The sequence below is a fragment of the Melopsittacus undulatus genome, chromosome 12 (assembly GCF_012275295.1).
Source record: "Melopsittacus undulatus isolate bMelUnd1 chromosome 12, bMelUnd1.mat.Z, whole genome shotgun sequence".
NCBI lineage: Eukaryota > Metazoa > Chordata > Aves > Psittaciformes > Psittaculidae > Melopsittacus > Melopsittacus undulatus.
This window is the reverse complement of record NC_047538.1, coordinates 16,609,725-16,629,122: the sequence shown is the minus strand read 5'-3', so window position 1 is coordinate 16,629,122 and position 19,398 is coordinate 16,609,725. Positions and strand designations below refer to the sequence as shown.

The 19,398-nt window shown below is 41.0% G+C and overlaps 1 protein-coding gene across 1 annotated transcript in view; it reads right to left on the bottom strand.

Moving 5' to 3' along the window:
- GALNT9 (polypeptide N-acetylgalactosaminyltransferase 9) overlaps window positions 1-19,398 on the bottom strand; it is a 136,281-nt gene that overhangs the window by 44,006 nt on the left and 72,877 nt on the right. Inside the window, exon 6 of the mRNA XM_034068422.1 lies at window positions 19,135-19,252. Coding sequence (XP_033924313.1) covers window positions 19,135-19,252 — 118 coding nt within the window. The remainder of the gene's footprint in view (window positions 1-19,134; window positions 19,253-19,398) is intronic.

Below are 19,398 nucleotides of genomic sequence, written 5' to 3'. Positions count from 1 at the left end.
CCGCTCCTTCTCTTATTGAACTGTATCAAGTCTAATGGGCTCTACTGATTCATCTGCACTTAATTGGCTCTAAGATGTTACCTCATTATTAGTTGAGCTGCAGGCATTCATACCATCTTGGAAAGGTAAATTGGCCCTAAACCCAGTGAACGACTCCTTTAATTAGGCTGGATTGATCAGAAAGGCTACAAAGATCACCTGTATTATCTACAAATCAGCACATGAACCCTGCCTAGAGTCACGGAGTGACAAATGACCATGAAGGCCTTGTCTGGTAGTCCCCACTAGTGTTAAGACCAAGATATGAGATACTCCAGTAAGGCCATCATCCATCGAACAGGCCATAGGCTGCAATCATGCTTAGCTGAAATTTGTTATTGTAATGAACTGAACCTTCTCAAAGCAGCAGATGCCAGGAGGGAAGGATGTTATATGGATTTCCAATACCAGCCAAACAGCCTCAAACTTGGAGCCAAAACTCTGTCACTCTGCTGCTCTGTGGAGTGTCTTGTTTATGGACTTTCATTACTTACTCGGCTTTGTAAACCACTCATTCCAGAGTTCCCAATGGTATAAACAACTTATCATCACTTGCCATCAGCTGTTGTATATTATGTGCATTAGTAAGGTTCCCCGTGGAAATACAGCATAATAGAAGCAGTTAATTTTATTCTTCCCACTAAGAAAAAAAGAAATAAAATAAAGATTTCCGGAGAAATAAGCTTCTGAATATATAAAAATTAATAACAAGGTACTAAATGTTTCCATGCCAAATGACAGAGTAGGGCGATGAAAAGCTGTTCAATATGTTGGTGCCTGGCTTACTTAATACACATTCTGGGAGGGATTTTAAGAACTGCCTAAGTGTTTTTCTAAGTGCCCTATTTTCAATAATATCTGTGATCAAAGCTGCACAGGTGATCTTGAGGTTTCTCCCTTTTCAACCTACCTTTCCCTGGTGGCCCAACCTATGCCATCAGACTGCTCTCAGTAAGAGCTGAAACACATGCAGTGGGGTACACAGATGACACTGCCATTTGGATGGTGCTAAAATGTATTTTACAAAGTTTCCTGTTGCTTTATTCATTTCGAGTTTCATTGAAAAGCAGCCCTTAGTTAGCATACAGATACCCCTGCTTGAAAAAGCTCATAAACCAATCTTGGTTATATGCAAAACATCTGTACTCTGTATTCTGTTATGGCTATAAATCTGCATTATGTTTCTTTGAACACCAGTATTTATCTTCATTGTTTAGTGCACCTCTGCACACTGGAGAATTCATTAGGAAAACGACACAGCCATGCAGTGCAGCAATAAATTAGTGTTCTGCCTGAAGAAATGCTATTGATTTTGCATGGCACCCCTGGATTTGCACGTTTGCCAGTTAGCTTAACCACAATACTGTAACGTACATCAAAGAATATCCTCAAGAGCTGAGTTTGCAGCCTAAATAAGGCTCATTTGGTGGTACGTTAAAGGCTTTTCAGAATGCTGGTCCCCAAACCAATCAATTCAGTGGCTTAGATTTAACCAAGCATTAAAAGGTAAACTTTGTAGCTTCCCATCTTTAAGCAGAGGCACAGTGCGGAGTGAGCTCTTCAGCTCATACACTAGAGTGCTTCTTCTCTTTCCAGCCATTTGAGGGCAGACCTTGGCATGCTAATCCATCCAGCTCACAACCTCAGAGAATGGTCCTTGCAAAACAGGACCAGCAAAACGGGATAAAGGAGTTTAGCTACCAGGTAGGAGAATAACAGATGAAGGACAGAGCCAAAGACACATTCCAGCACAACCACGCCATTCAGACTAGCTTGTCCATTTCACAGCTTGAAAATGCAGATTCCTAGAAGAGTAGAAACAAACACAAAGTCTCTAGCTGGGGTTGAGTAAGAAAATGCAGAACTCCATCACACCACCAGTTATGCCCTGGTAAAAGCAATGAGGGAAGAATGCTCCTTGTGGGAGACACCTGCAGGACCTGCTATGAGGGATGCAAGTCAGAGGGAAACTGGAATACACCAGGATTTGGAAGATAGGAGTATACAAGGAGGATCTGCTCCTTGCAAGCCTTGGTACCTGCTATCTGTGAGCTGCCCTGGCATTGACAACCATGACAGCGACAACCTGTCTTTTGTCAGTTGGCTATAAAATCTTAGAACTGTGTATTGGCTTTGAGTAGCCTGCAATCAATTACTGCAAGAGAGCTAATTGATCACATATGATTAGCCAGATAATTTGCTTCATATTTCCATTAACGAGCCCAATGGGTGTGATTAATCGCTGCAGGGGGTAGAACTTCAGCAGGGCTAGTGGGGAACTTGCTTTGTAATGTTGTGAATCCCATTACCCTTAATGGAAATTTAACAGCTAAATCCCCTGTGGATCACTTAGAAAAAATTATCCCTTAAGGTTAAAGGGGATTTCATTAATAGTATTCTAGGATGCTCTGATTTAAAAGTACTGTAAGCCTCCAGTGTCATGTAGAAATACGCATCCTACTGACTTTTGCATGTCCCTCGTTATTATATCACATTGCCCTTCTCAAATGGAATTTCAAAACATAGCTCAGCCTATTGAAATGTAAAGCACATCAAGAGTAAATTTTCTAAAAGTTATTCAAGGAGATTTATCTGTTAAATTCTTATGAATATTAATGGAAATTGTCCAGCCACATTGGTAAAACACTACTCTTAATGAACCCCAGCAGTAATTTATCAGGCTTCTTGAATTCTGATGCCCACATATAGCAGAATGCACACTACATATGAGTCTAAAATTTGGGCTGGAAATCCACATACCACATTGTCATGGTTAATGACATCTAATGCTTCACCTTGCACTTCTCTGAGATGTTGACAGAGTCTTGCAAATGACTTTTTGGAGTGTTTGGCATCAAAAGCCAATACATGCATGTCACTCGAATCTAGCTAAAGGATATGTAGAGAAGTATTAAGTTGTCATTCTAGAGTACCTTACTGCCTATCAATCACAAGGGAGCACTGGTGAGAAAACACTCCTGTTGTTGGGTAGCCAAGTTGACAGAGTTAAATTCCCCCTGAAATGCAAGGCTTAGGTTCTCTGGAAACCAAGATCCATTACAATGGACACCCAAAAGAGTCACCTTTTAAATACATGAAACAGAAGAATAGCTGCAAATACTAGACAGTGTCTCCAACTGATGATACCAATCATTTCAAATAGATTTGGCTATTTTCCAATTTACAAGTAATTCACAAATTGAGCAGTGTTTTCACAAATTCATGCTTTGCTGATTAAGTTTCTGGCCATTTATTGTTAACATATGACTGTGACTAATTGTTAAACAGTTTGATATTGGCCAAAGTCATACAAAACTGTATCTACTGCTTAATCAACTGGATGAAACTCTTCACACAGGGAAATGAGAACAATCAGTGTCAGCAGTATCACAGTGTGCACATGGACTCACTCAATTTAACCACAAACATTGACCATTTACTAAAAACACAGCTTTGCATGCAAGCAATCAGTCTGCGCACACCTATTTGTTAAGGTATTCACATCCCATTATATTAGATGCCCACAGAAACTGCTCCCAAAGACACTTCCCTGTAACATTTTACTGATGCAAACCAATACACAGTCATAAGTGATCACTTATATATATATATCTAAAGATACTTCGATGTTTGAGTTCAAAGTTAGGGAAAGACTGACTGGATCAGAAAACGTAAGTTGGCACAGTTATATGTCAGCCATAGCTTGATGCCACCCCAGCCAAGTTGTTGCAAAAAACCCTGGCTATTTTAGGAACACTCATACACATAAGCTGAAACATCCACATTAACCAACTAAATCAACCTGTGTATAATATCAATCAGTTATTAGCATCAAAGCCATCCCTAAACAATTTAGCTGTAATGGATATGAAGAGGAGATCACCTTGCCCATCTCTGACAATATTCAGGATATACAGATATGCATAAAATGCACTGAAATAATTTTAAATACTGTTTTATATTCCACTTCTACACCCTACAATTGTTTTTATACTAAAACTATGTTCACTTTAGGCAATCTGATCCTTGTGTGGTGTGGTGCCTTAAGGTCTATTTTCATTAGCCTGATGAAAGACAACACTGGATTCTCTTTCACATGAGATAATTTCTAGCTATTTTGTCCATCTACCTAGAGTGATAAATGGATGAGAAGAAAGAAGGCAGGACTGAAAGCAAGTGACCACACAGAGAGAGACCAAAGAAGACGAGTCAATGAGGCAAGAAGTAACAGGAATTAAGGGATATATGAGACAAACCTCAGAACAGAATTAGTTATTGAGACCTTGAGGATTTCAGAGACTTCTCCATATGCACCTGATCCTGGCGCTCCTCTGTTTGCATCCACCTCAGGGTTCACTTCCTGAGGTCACTGTTTCAAATTTCAGATTTTCCTTTCAAATGCACAGCATCTCCAGAACTCTTTATCAGTCTACAGTCAGAGATGAAGTCAAACGAAAGCTCTGTGATCAAAGGCTGATGTCCCTACAAAACAGAAGCCTTTTCTACTTCTGAATTAATTTCAGTTCAGGCTAAAACATTTCCTTTACAGCATTATTTCATATCACAGATGGGACCCCTGCTTAGTTTTTACTGCTATTAGAAAGGTGCTTTTTCTTTCCCTACCCTGAGTAATAGGTTTTTCTCCTCTCCTAGTCTAGACTTCTCTTAAGCAAGAAACTCCTCAAACCTCTAATGCTTCCCTTACTTTCAACATCCATTGTGGAAGACATTTACGAGCTTTCCTGGGAGCTGCTTAGGTACTTAAGAGGTCTGGTGTCCACAGCAGCACTGAGCTCATAACTAACTGGTACAGCTCAATGAGAGTGTGGAACATTAGGGCCTGGTGGAGCTGAGCCAGGAAAGACAGAGGGATAGGAGAGTGATGAGAAAGAATAAGACTTGTTGGCAAGAGCAGAAAACAGAAGGTGGATAAAAGGTCTAAAGACTTGATATAATGAAAGGATTTAGGATTGGAAGAAAAGCCAAAACAAAGTAGGAAGGAACATTCTCTCAATTTTCAACCTCCCCCCTGCCTAGCTCAAGATGATTTGGTTCTGCCTATTTGTCTCGTGCACTTGAGTAGCAGCTCATCTCCACTAACACCATGGAACACTTCATGGCCAGCTTAATGCACAGAATGCAAAAGGTGTTCAAAGCCCAGAGATACCCCAGAGAGGATGAAATGAGTGCTGTTCACATGCTTCCAGGGTTGGAAACTGAACAGACTAACATATACCTCCCTCTGCATCTTGTTTCTATGGCTCTCACCCTGAGGTCTGACATACAACCAGTGTGGTTACATTTATACCTTCCTTACTCCTTGGTTGGTTCTGTAGGTTGGAACACCATCAGGCAGATCTGTTGTTTAACCCCAAAGGCTGTTGTGAATGCATCTATACATAAACAGTGGGGTGGTTAACAGTCAGCCATCCAGATTACACTCCTCATGCCCTTCATTACCTGTACTGGGCAGGGGATGTTAGCACTAATGGGGAAAAAATAAAGGATACAAATAGTCTTTACTGAAGACCTCATGTGTCTGAGTTAATGGAGAAATATTGTGTGAAGCCCTCACAGTGACAGAAGCAGAAATTAAGGCATGAAAGGAAGAGGATTAGTATGTCAGCTCTTTATTAATGTGATAACAATTGCTAAACAGCACTGGATTTGTTTTGAAAACAAGTGCTATTCAGATCAATGGTAAACTATGATCAGTGGCTGCTGTGCCTCTGTACAATCCACCCCCACACCAGGGAAGCGTGAATATCATTCAGACTGGGTTGGATACTCCCTTTTGCTGTACATCACAATTAAAGAAGGTCAATATGCAACTGGTTGAAAGATTTATCATGCAATCTCTAGCAGGCTCATGGATCCCTGTTAGTTAAAGGTTTTCTGTCCTGGGAAATCACAGCATTTTGCTCCTATCTAAGAGGGTGCAGACATTCAGCTAATGCCACTGAAGAAGAGTTTTTCCCTGTCTTTACTTATCAAAAGGAAAAGATTACAGGGTTTTAAAACTACCTTTTGAATGCAATTCACCCAACTCACCATATCATCATTCCTTCCTCCTGCTGTCACATTTGCCTCTATTTCTTACTTTGGCTGTCTTGACTCATTGCTAACTTTTAAACTAAAATGCTAGATTGCAATATCCTTTTTTGTTTTCTCTGCTAGAAAAAAAAAGAGAAACAAAACAGAAAAAAAAGATCAGTGCCCCACAAGGGATGTAGATGAAACATTTTTGTATGAAGGTCTAAGAAACATCTTAGCAAGTGCTAGAATTTGCTATTTTTCATGTAGAAAATGCCTTTGACATTTGAAATGCCAGGAAATGTTGCTTCAGTAAGATGGACAATGGGCTATGCTTAATTAAAACAGACAGACAGAATGGAAAGGGGAGAACTTCAACCACATTTGCACATCAGTATCTTCCTGAAGAGATATTGAAAACAGACTAATGAGGGAAAAGAAAAATGAACCCCATTTTCCTTAGTGACAATTTTTGCTGTGCTTCCTGCTGAAGACAACTATGAGTAACCTGTGTAAATGAAAGCATAACACAAAGAGCTGCTGCTAAGCATAAGGTGACACAAACCTGGGTCCTAATTTTGCTTTCTAAAACACTTCTTACTTCTGCTGCAGCACAGAGAACAGGTCAGCATTATGCTACAAGCAAAACATATGGACCCTCCAGTGCTCAAAAAGGCCAATTCTAGAAATACTAATGCTTTTCTCTTACTTAACAGCTTCTTTGCCTGATTTCTAAGTCTAGCACAATACTTCCATGGCCACTTTGTAAACACTTTTTTCCCTGTAATACCAGTAATCAGAGAAGCACACATTTTAAGGCTTGGAGCCACCTGCCTGCATTGGCTAATCTTACAAGAGCTGCTTTACCATTCTCAAATCCTTCTTACCAAGCAATTTGCTTCTTACCACTCAGCACTGTGCCTGACCTTCCTTTCCACCAACACACCCCCATTTCCCTTCTTCTCCTCATTGCTGTTCTTAACACCCCAGTCATAGGCATGGTGTGTGATGCACACCATCCATCTGGCGAAGCTCTTGTAATAGGAACAGCCTTTCTCTTTCCCAGCCTTCTCTCTCAGCCTCTGTACATTACCTGATTTCTACATACATAAAGGCTGTCTACATTACCTGATTTCTACATTCATAAAGGCATTTCTAGACAAGTAAAAATCCTTTTTGTAACCCCTTCCATTCCAATAACATACTTACTTTCCAATTACTTACTTTCCATACTTAGTATTCCAGTAACATACATACACTGAGGGGCTATCAGTCCAAACAGTTTGTCGTATAAACAACAGATTTATAATAGTCCCTTTTAAATTATACATATGCTATTGATTATATATAACAATTGGACAATTTCCATGCAAAACTGATGGTTGCATATTTATAGTTAAGACTATATGGAGTTATGCAGAATGTTCACAATGAATATAAGACTGATTCACTTTTATTTTGCAAAACTGAAGCCAAAACAGTTTCTTCCTTTAATTCTTTTGCTACAAAATAGGGCACTCCCATACATTTCTGCTTTTGGAGGAAAAAATGCTTCTGTCTTTGAAATTGTGCATTTTGATTAATTATACTATGATTAATTCAGCACAAGCCCAACTATTTCACAGAAGCCTTGAGAGAAATGGCCCAAAATGAGCACTAGTCCATGATCTCTAGATACACATAAATATGCATACACAGACTTATATATACACAAACACACAGATGAGTTGTCAAGATATCAAGATGGGGAGACAGAATGTGTGTACAATGCTGCAGAATGCGGGCATGCTTAATTAAAGGGATAACAGCACACAGAAAAGAACAAGTCTACATGATTGTGACAGTCTGGCCTTCTGATATGTCTTATATTGGAGAGCATTGCAATATTTGATTTTAGATTTAAGAAAACTGAAAGTTCTTTGAGACTCATGAAGTTGTATCAGAAAAAACCCACTCTACCCTCAAATTCTTTTCACATCCTCATTTAGCAATCAAAGATAACATTTTCTTGTTTAAAAAATAGAATAATTAAGCAGTGATTGGTATTCCTAATATTTATGCATAGGAGGGAAATGAAGGATATCAGTTATACAGGAACACACAAAGCAGAAATCATACAAGTCATACAAGTTACTCCCAATACCTGCAGTGGTTTCCAAGTAAAAAGCCTCTGCAAGACAAAGATCACAAATGAAGCATGGCCAGAGTTCAGTACAGTATTACAGCACATAAAGAGCTACTGCCAATGCCCCTGCTTTTGCTTTATTTTAGCTGTTTGCCTCCATCCACTCTTGGGAACCAGAAGGCCTGAACACTGAGCCATTTGAAAGCCACTCTGGATGGGTAAGGGCAGCTGGTGCAAAAGGCAGCCAAAGTGCTCTCGCTTCGTAACACACACTAACCCAAACTCCTTCCAACAAAGGAAATCAATACTTCAGTAGCGGACATGCCCCAGCTTGGTACCGAATCTCAAACGAACAAAAGGCCTCCTCCTGCCTGAACATCACCCCTGAGCACTGTATCAAGACTCACCTCATTTACTACAAGCATCTGCAGAGGGGATTTTCCCCTCCAGGCCTCCCGCGTCCTTCTTTAACATTTACTGTTAGAGATCAGTAGCCTATACAATTTATCGTACCTGTCAAGGCTAATTTATTCATGCGATCTGGCAGTAATCAAAAGGCCTCAGATCGATGTGCCAGCAAACCTTGACATTTATTCATATTGTAAAGTCCCATTTGACCTTGAACTGCAGCTAACTGGAGCTGAACTTCTCAGCACCTCTCTGGGGCTCGCTGGGTCTCGCAGATCAATGCCTCTGGGCTAAGGGAACAACGTCAGGGCAACGAATGCTCAGACCACAGACACATGGGTAGGGAAGATAACACCACTGACAACACAGCGGTCACAGACCTACCAGTCAATCCAGCACGTGCATTGGTGCAGATGGTACCTGCACGCTCCTGCAGTACAACTGTTCAATGCCAGTGAATTTCTGACAAGGAGTAAAAAGGGTGAGGGAAAGGAATGAAGAAGGAATGTGACTTGTGTCTGCCTGCAGCAGCACAAGCACGATACCTGATGTTGTGATGCTGTCCTTGGCAGGCTGCTGCCAGACTGGCCCCATGCGAGCCACTCGTGGTGTGTCAGGGGAGGCAAAGGAAGAGACAGAGAATAACTAACATTACCTTCCCTTCCTGGGGGAGCAGAGACAGCGGCTGGTGATCCAGACAGAAAGGGCCATGCAGAAGATATATCAGTGAAGAATGCAGAAGATGTATCTGTGATCAACTAGTATCTGACAGCTCAATGTGACAAGGTAACAAGAAAACAGATCTCATGACAACTGCTTTGAGTGTGCTCAGTATTACTTAGGAACAGGCCTTGGAATTTGCTTATTTCTCCTGAAGCCCTTTACCCTTGTCCTCTCCTCACTCAATCATGCCCAAAAGGAACATAAGAATTTGAAGTGCAGTTCTTCTAACACATACATGTGCTGCACCTTCCAGTAATCATTTCAGGCTTTGAATTCAGGACAATCAGAAGGGAATACAATTAAGCCTATTTAAAGCAGTGACTCTCAAACATCCACACAGGATGCTGTTAGAGCCTCCTGCCTCAGTCTCCCCTTGGTCAAATGAAGGCATACTTCTTTACCTGCTCCCCCCGAGTGTGCCAGGAGCTACGGGTGTCACACGCTCTAAAGTTATTGAACTGTTTTTCTGCTAATAGGAAGATATTTGTGTAAATGAAAAGCTATTAGAGATGCAGAGAAAATACAAGTGACATTTTAGGTAGAAATATGCAGCTACAGTTTTACTGAAACACACAAATAGATTATTTTATTACAGTCAAAACACTTGAATATGTAATACACAGCTGCACCTAACAGATTTCTGAGGCGGATTTTGATGCTTCTCTGGCTTCTCATTGGCTGTATTTCTCCTGCTATAAATTCTGTATGTCATATTAAATACAATTTTTCAGTGAAGCCTGCCGTTTCTAAGCCTAAAATGCAAACAGAAATGACAGATAGGGCACTCTGTTTGCTTTTTCTTCCTTTTAAATAGCTAACACCTTCCTGTTATGTTGGAAGTTACCAAAGGAAGGCAACCGGCACTTTGACCAATGCATTTGCACGTTATGTGGACATCTAACCCTGACAATCTAATCTGGTGTTCATGAAGAGAAACACTGACATATGAAGATGCAACCATCAATTGTCTGTATGGATCTAGACTAACTGTAGTATGCAACCAACTAAACTACATATGGAGGTCTAAGTTACAATAAATGTGCTAATAAAACATTTCATCCAGCTGGTTTCCCTATTTTAACTATGTATGAAACAAAATTTGAGAGAGAACCTTGGAACTTTTTCAGGGAGACTTATGATAGTTTTTTTGAGATATATTATTGGGTTTTGTTTTCTTTTCCTTCCTTCCATATGGGAATGACTTCATTTATTCATGTAGAAACACAGCAGGAATTCGGCTCCAAAATAATGATGAAAAAAAGTGCAGAACAATATGGTAAATGGATATTTTCAAGATCCCAACTCCTGGCAACCAACATGATCTACAGGTATGCTACTGCACACATCATGCTCCAAAATATTGCCATGAAACATTCCCCCAGAGCTTTTAAAGGACACTGAGTTAAAGGAAATGACGTACCTCTGCAGGATGAGCTTTCAGTTCTGTTGTTATTGTTTGGACAATTGATCACAGGTGTCCTCCTACAACATGAGCAAGCAAAATGCTCACTGCCACCAACACCAAAAAGGACAAGATCATAAAACTAAGGCAAGATTGAGAAATCATTTTAGGGTCTACTTGCACAGGAAGATGAAGTGGCAACAGATGACCAGCTCACCTGCTTGCTGTTCTGACTCTGTGCTAAACGCCCATCATGCCCACAGACGCTCACACCTGTGTATTTTCTGCCTGTGCTCAGGCATCTGTGCCCCATTCCAGCCCCTCCATGCAAGGTTTTATTCCTACATGAGCCCTTTGGGGGAGATGCTGTCCTTCCCTGCCACCTTCCTGCAAGATGCCTGTCCAACAGATGCCTTTCTCAAACATTAACTGCAGAACAAGTAAGAAGAGCTGGTCCCCATTCCTTTCAGGCGGCATTTTCTGCCACTCTAGAGATGACAACTGTGCCATTCTCTGTACTGTTTTGCCCACTACATGGGTAATGTTATCACAATAATGCCATTAGCAGATGGGCAAACTGAAGCAGAAGGGTAGGAAACAGACTCCTCAAGATCATGCAGCTGGTGAGTAACCCTCTTGGTCTACAACAACACAGTCACTTTGTCTGGGGGCTCCTCTGTTGTGGATATTCCCATTGCACTACACAGACCAGTAAACCCAAATTTATAGGAGGCTTGCATTAAAACACTTCTCATTGGTGGCTAAACAGATGCTGCCCTAAACAGAAAATAGCTCATCTCTTTCACACACAGTGTTAAATTGCCTTTTTTCTGTGTGCTACACACAGTGCAGATAATGATACAATTTTTTGGCACCAAAGGAGGGAACCTTCATTCGACAACAGGTACATGCATTATTCCTTCCCTGTACCTGCTCCTCAGCTCAGAGGTATCTGTCACACAGGTCAGCTCAACATGCTTTGCTCTAGTGAGGCAACGCTATTGCAAGGGCTGTTATTAGTCAGTTAGACATTTCTTTAGCAGGCTGCAAAACATACAGTAAAAAATGTTCTATTACCTCCCAAAGTTTTCCAGGCAGAATTAAAAGAAAACAACCTAAATCCCACAACACCTTCCCCCTCCAAACCCACAGCTTGTCAAAGATCAGCTCTGTTTTCCTCATGCTCACACAATGAGAACACTTCCATCTGCCAGGGGTAAGGATTTACATGCCCCTGTTTGGCATCATAAATAATGGTGACTTGAATGTTCCTACATGGGTAACACCTCAGCAACAGATGGCAAGTTATATATCTCAATGCTTATGATCCATCTCCAGACTCTGCACTCAAGAATGGAAGATCCTGTAAATCTCACCTCTAAGGTACATTTTCCCACATGAGACAGTTTGCCTGGACCTGGGAAAACCCTCCAGCCACACAACCACACACAGGAGCCTTGGGCACAGGCAAGGAAAGCAGTTGGGACTATGGGTCCCACATCCAGAGGCTGCTTCTCCAGGACTTACCCAGGCTGCTGATCTGAGTTATGGAACCTTCACACAGGACACACTTTGCTCTAACTGCAGAAGGACAGGCTAGAAGGATTCCTGCCATCCTAAGAGCCCTTTATACCTAGTAGAGGGTCAGATTAAACCTCTCCTCCCCAGAGAAACAAGAACAACCTGGGGAGCTAATCAAAAGGTCAATTAGAAAATGGGCATCTCCCTGCTCTGGGAACAGCTGGTATCCTGCAACACAAGCATCCTGCAACACAAACACTTCTGCATTTCATTTTTCTGAGTGGAAAAATGATGTTTTCCAAAGTACTTTTGTATGAGTTCTGAAAAAGATGGTTCCAAAAACCTCAAAGTTTGCCTTTTGCAGGTGTGCTGGACCCAGCTAAGGACTGATGGCTGCTCACCTCTGGGTACACAACAGCCCAAGCCAGGCTTTTGGTAACCCACATCAAAATGTAGAGTTCTACAGAACATTTGGAGCTCTGGATGAGCTGTCATTTGCAACAGAAAATATAAGAGAAAGTTTCTGACCAGCTGTAGCCCATCTCTAGGCTTCTGGTTCAGTCTCATCATTAGGCAAGTGAAGCCTATTTCAATCTCAATGCAATTAGCACAGTCACCTTCCCTGCCTTTTCCCTTTCTCTCTCAGTTCACACTTGCCACTGCAGAAGAACCTGTGTCAGATTTAGACTAAACCCGCAGAGAAGTGGCTGAAAAGAAAGCAGCAAAGAGTAAGGAAACATTGTCTTTCCCCAGTTCTTTCACTGTTGATCTCTTACTGAAATTTCCAGCCTTGTGCTTTTATAATGTCCTAGTACATGAAAGAGTTTGTAACATAAAATGTTTCACTCGATGGAGCATGATGTGATATTGAAGCCAAATGGCCAGATGCTCTTTCCTGAGCTATTTCCAATGCTCCCAATTTAGAGTGGTTTTAACGGTGTTCACAAACTCTAGTTCTACACTTTGCTGGCAATTTCATGCTAGAGCACCATCGCACTGCGTTCTGATAAAACCACTGCTTTTCATTCAAGGTTACAGTTATCTTCAATTTAATAAAAATCAAAATACAAAGAAAAAAGGCACACCATCATTCAAGCAAATTGCAGCCAGGTTGCAGTTGGATTATCTCCCCAGAAGCAAGAGTGTGCGTCCCATTTAGATTACAATTAAAGACTATGAAATGGTCTAGTGAGAGAAAAAACCAAGCACCCCAACTTAATTGGAATGGGCCAAGTGCCCATTTTCACATCTTTCTCTTTCCTATGGAAAGACCTTTTACAAGGAAAGTCCTCCAGTTTGAATCATGGTTGATGTCACAATGTGAATCCTGGTGCTGGCTGTCACATGGAATTAAGCCTGTCCTCTTCATCTGCTTTTACATGGCTTCCTTGTTTGCTGACAGCAGCGCACCTCTTTGGTTCACTGCATGAAGGCACAAGCACCAGTTACGGGAGGATGCGACTGCAAAGCCAGGACCAGAGTAACCAGAGCTGCTAACAGCTTTCTCCAAGCTGTTAGTACAGTTACTGGCACTCACACACTTTGGCAATGGGGCAGCAGTGATTCATGGTGACTTCAGACACTCCAGGGTTCAGCAGCCTAGGATTTAACGCCTGTGTGAGTGTCCTCACTTACAACTAAGCCTGTCTCCTTTTCCAAACCCAAAGCATTATTGCTATATACAAATGTCAAGCCTAATCTCATCCTGTTTGAATCAATGAAACTCTGCTGGAATTAAAAGATGCTGAACATTTAGACGGGCTGAGGACCTGGCTCATCTTACATGCACATCACCATAGAATAGACTATTCCTATCCCTACTTTGAAGACGGAAAGGAGCTGTGAATTAATGTAATCCAGGCACCATGAATTCAATCTTTTTATGATTTCTTAATGCTTTACTTTGGAAGCTTAACATTCTTTTACCTTAGAAAATGTCTATCAAAATGTTAAATTAATCTGGAATTGGAAAAGAGAACACTCTTTTATTTACATGGCTTATCTGGCAGGTGAGACCTAGGAAATTATCACAGAGATCTTTGCAACCTATGACAGGGCAACTGCCAATAACACAAGATTACATTCTTATAAGGATTTTGCTTAGGCAGTGCAGAGTTCAGTGTATAACTGATCAGAAACGTTTTAATGGCATCTAACTTCATGCTGAAAAGACAGATTTATCACACTCCACTGTGAGCAGGCATGTCCATGGACAGAGTGCACTATTTCAGATGCCACCAACTGTGTATTTTATTAACACCATTTAAATAACTGAACCTCTTCAAACTAAACCACTTTCTTTTAAAACTTATTTTAAACCGAATTACTAAAAATTACAATCAAGGCAATAATGGTTTTTGATTTACTGAAATCAGACATTTTGATTCAGCTGGAATTTTGTACAGTTTTCACTTGTATTTTACCACAGCATGCCACAAAAACCCTGTCATTTTGAGAAACTCTGCAGACCAGGGCCCCTACTTACCTCTTAGCTCTGACGCTGGGAGCCTGGTCTCACAAATCACACAGGGTTAAAAGCACTGTCCAGAACTGAGAATTAAAGTTTGCTATACATAAGCCTTGTGACATTATTATGACAGCATACCAGCCTAGAATCTGCATTTAAAACACTGACTGCTCAAAGAAATCTAAATCTCCTTAGCTAAAGGTAATAAAATCAGGTCAAGAACTCACTGCTCAACAATCTATCATTAGCACTTCTGTTTGGAGAAAATGCAGCTCATCTGGTTTTAAAGAAAGTAAAGCTGGGCCATAAAGTGTAAGTTTGGAGAGTACAATGATTTGCCTATGTATGCAAGTGTTAGGTAATGCCTTTCATTTCCTCATTTTGAGATTTCAGTGAATCTGCACCACGATTTTTGACAGGACACACAGTATTTCTTGCCTAGCCCAGAGGTGGGACTGCATTTCTATACACACAGCCCATGCTTGTGTTCTGCTTAGGCAGCCTGGCCACCACAGCGAGGTAATCACAACAGCAGAGAGCGCAAATGAGCCAAGCTTTAATCCCACTGTCAGGCAGCTCTTTTCAGGCCTGATGAACTGTGCTATAACATTGCCAGTTCCCAAAACTGGCCAAAGTTACTGTGGACACATCTGCATGAGCCAAAGTCACACCTAACCGTAAGCACTAAGCTGTCACTTGAAGTCACCATAGAGGGGATTTGTCACATTGGTACCTAGGGACATCTCCAACCGATTACTTTGGCCAGGACATCTTGAACAGTAGGTTTAAGATACTTCAAACTGGGTAAGTCAGCAGTTTGTGTGTGTGTTGGTTTTGTGGTTTGGTTGTGGGGTTTCAAACCCCTGAGTTAACATTCATCAGCTGATGCAGATTCCCTCCTTTGAGGTGTATCACAGTGCTATTAAAAAGACAGTAGTACAGCCTGTTGATGCTAGCCATAAAAGAGAAAAAGCTTAGCTTTCAGTTGTCAGTGTGGTAATGTATTTGTTATTTAATTTGTTTGGATTCTTAATGGTGGAAGCAGAATTTAATTTGTCCTGGAGCATCCTTTAAAATAAATGTTTGATCTCTTCCCACCCACCATTACAGTTGATGGGTACAAAATAAAATGAACAGCAATTCATTCACCTTATCACTGGAGCACCAGAGGAAGAGAGAGATCCTTAGTGCAATGATTAATGACTCGCTATAAAAAGATGCATCGTAAACTGATTGTATTAGGTTAAATCATAAACCAGGCTTTTAATGTTTATATGATTCCTTTCTAAATAATTGTGTTGTAGCTCCCACTAGGAAAGGAACTTTCATGACACTTGCAAACGATGCAATTTCTTACAGGGTCATAATTTGGGACCCTCACTTAAAGGGATCCCTGCATTCATCTCAAGCATTGCTTTGATTTCTTCAACTATTGGGACATCTCTCTATTCTACAGGTCAGAAAGACCATTTGATGTCCAGAAGCAGCAAAGATCTATTCTGAGTTTAGGGTGCCTTCTTCAGGCACAGACACATCCCAGAGCTTTGCTGCAGGAGAAAGTACCATTGCTTTTCTTTCTCTCTGCCTACAGTTGGGAGGTGAAGCACAGCTGGAATGAAACAGGATACGAGGAAGCAGAGCAGCAGCATGGTGCTTGACTGAAGCCAAGTTGCTTGTGCTTGTGAAAGGCACCTCATCCACAGAGGAGTCAGACACAATTTGGCTTCATAAATTCCTGGCCAAAATCAGCTTTTAGGTGCTCACAGACAATTCCCATCAACTTCAGTAGCTGGTTAGTGAACACACACAGAATAGCACCATTTGTCCATAACAGAATTCAGTCCTGTATTTATCCATCTTTCACTGAAACTGTCATCTTTGAAAAATACAGTACAAGATGACATTAGATAAGTGTCCATCTATTCCTCACTATCACAAGTCTGCAATCATGTCCATCTCCCTTTCATTTCCCAGAACAGCTGGTGCTTTTCTCAACCAAACCAGAATCTCCTGAGCTTGGCAAACAGGCACTGGCTTCACTGCAGAGCTGCTCCGCTGGGAGAATGTCACAGCTCCAATCAGTATGAAGGTTACTCATAAAATAACATGAGTTAAAAAAAGAGTAGTAGAGCCCTAAGCATTTTCAACAGATGTGGTAGCTCCAGTCAGTTTATGCACTGCTTTGTCAACACAGAAAATCACTTGGACTAATTATTTAAATATTTCCATATATGGAATTTAGAAAATGGAAAAGCCAATAGAGGAATACCCAAAATGATATTTTAATAAGCAATAGATTTAAGGGGGATTAGCTCTGTTATCGAACAGTATCCTCCCAAATCAGCTCCTCAGTTTCACCAACTCTCCCTGTTTCACTTTATTAAAACAATTTAAATGAAAGTTCATTAAATGCAATGTAATATTATTCAGACACTCCAAACCTAATCCCTTTTCTTTTAGTAGTAATATGATAACAGTTTGCAAAAACATTTTTAAGGATTACTGCCACTGATATTTTAAATAGGGGCTGTTTTCAAACAGTGCCACCACTTCCCCACATTTTACTATTTCTTATTATATTATTCCTTGGTCTTTATTCATTCATGCATTTATTCCTTCCCTTTTCTGTGTTTCATTGCTCCACACAAGCAGAATCGCACACGGGCACCAGCATCCCTCTGTGCATGTGTAGGGATATGCCAAACATCTCTGCGTGGGTCAGTGCAGCCAGGCCTTGGGGAATGAGGGATTTTTTTGTGACTTACTTTGAGATTCTGGAGTTAAAAAATTCACAGTGATTTTATAAATATCCTACTGAGCAGGGAGAAGGTTCCTGTGCATTTTCACACTGTTAGTTTCTGACAGCTCTGAAAGACACACAGGAGGGGATCACGCATAGGACTTGCAAATTAGGAGGTAGACACTGTATATTACTTACCCTGCTAGATCCAGGCTGAAAACGCAGTAACAGATCCATTTTATGGACATACAGCTTATTTCAGAACGAACTCACTCATAATCCTGTACTTACATAAAGCCTTTTAACAGCATGGTTAATTATGCTTTATAAGGCAAAACCCCCAAACACTGCCATCGCCCCACAACAGAAAAACCCTACAAAGAATGAGAGCTGGTTTCTCGATCCCAGGTTTCTGCAGACTTTAACAGGTTCCCTACCCCTGCAATCCTGCCCTCAATCAGTTCAAATCCTTGTCTCTTCAAACAAGTGCCATTTCATAATCCTATTAAAACCTTTGCCTCTGTTTACCAGGAGCCTTAATCGTACTCAGCAAGTTCTTCTCGTCTAAGGAAGAGCGACAGCTTTCAGATTTCTTAGGAGGCTTATTCATCAGCTATGCCAGAGTTTTGCCAGAGTGTTCAATCTATTCTGGGAGCAGCCATGTGGAAAAAGTTTCAAACAGCTCAAAGCCCTGCACAATGATAAAGGAAAGCTCACACAATCCTGGTAATAGCCTGACCCTCTTAAGGAAAATTGGATGATTTGTGGTAGCAGTTTTTCTGTCCCCTATGTGAATTCTGCACCTTAGACTATATAAGCAGTGTATTCACACAGTCCCATTACAAACCCTATCCCTCTTGCGATGCTGGAATAATAAATACACACCCATATGTGAAAATAAACTCTTGCTGCAATGACCTTCTTCCTCAGCCCACTGGTGTGAAGGAGTTTGTAGCAATTTTAGAAGAAAAGAGTCAGATAAAGAATGGACTAATTTGATGTTCGGTGTTTCACCATGAGCAGAATATATGCTTTAATGAGCACATTACATGCACCAGGGATGGGTTACTGTGAAACAGGGAATAAAGAGTAACGGGAAAATAATTAAACAGTCAGCTTCATAATGAGGAAACTGTGTTCATGCAACATTAAGTGGCCTCATTTTCAAGTGCTAAGAAAAGATATGTTCCTTGGACTTCAGAAGGACTTGCGGGCAAGCACCACCTTAAAAACAAGGGCAAAGGATCACAAGTATCAAACCTCCTATAAGTCCAGAAGCACAGGGTGGACTCATGCTGTCTCAAAGTCATTGGTCCACACTTTGCACTTACCTACCTGACAGGATCAAATACCTGTAACTCCTTAATTCTACAAGGAGGAGCCTGAAAGCTTTAAAATACCACAGCATTCATCATGCATGCTATGTAGAACATTAAAACTGACTCCTACCAGCCTGGCCTTAGTTTTCAGTTGGTACTGCATCTGCCAGACCACAAATACCAGCTCTCTCAAGGCCAATAAGGCCAGGAATATTCATTTACTGGGACTGTCAGTACCAGGTAGTGTTGCAATATCAGTTACTTCAGTGTAACTAAACAGTTTATTCTGTTGGGCCACACGCTCCCTGTCTTTATTTGCAAATAGACATGGCACAACGTCTGTTCTTTGTTACTCACCCTCATGCCTAATTCAATGTTTTCTCCTCCATAGACCTCCATACCAGGGTCAAGCAAGCCAATCTCACCAAAATACTCTCTGTCCACTACAAAGGAGCATCCAATCATGGCTGGTGTCCTGCATGGAGAGATTACAGCAAGAAATTAGGTTGCTTATTAGCTACCACAGAACCCACCTCATAACAAACATACACAGGCAGAACAGTTCTTAGTCTTCAAGTTTACATTTTAAACATAACTATTAATGTGCAATCACATTCCACT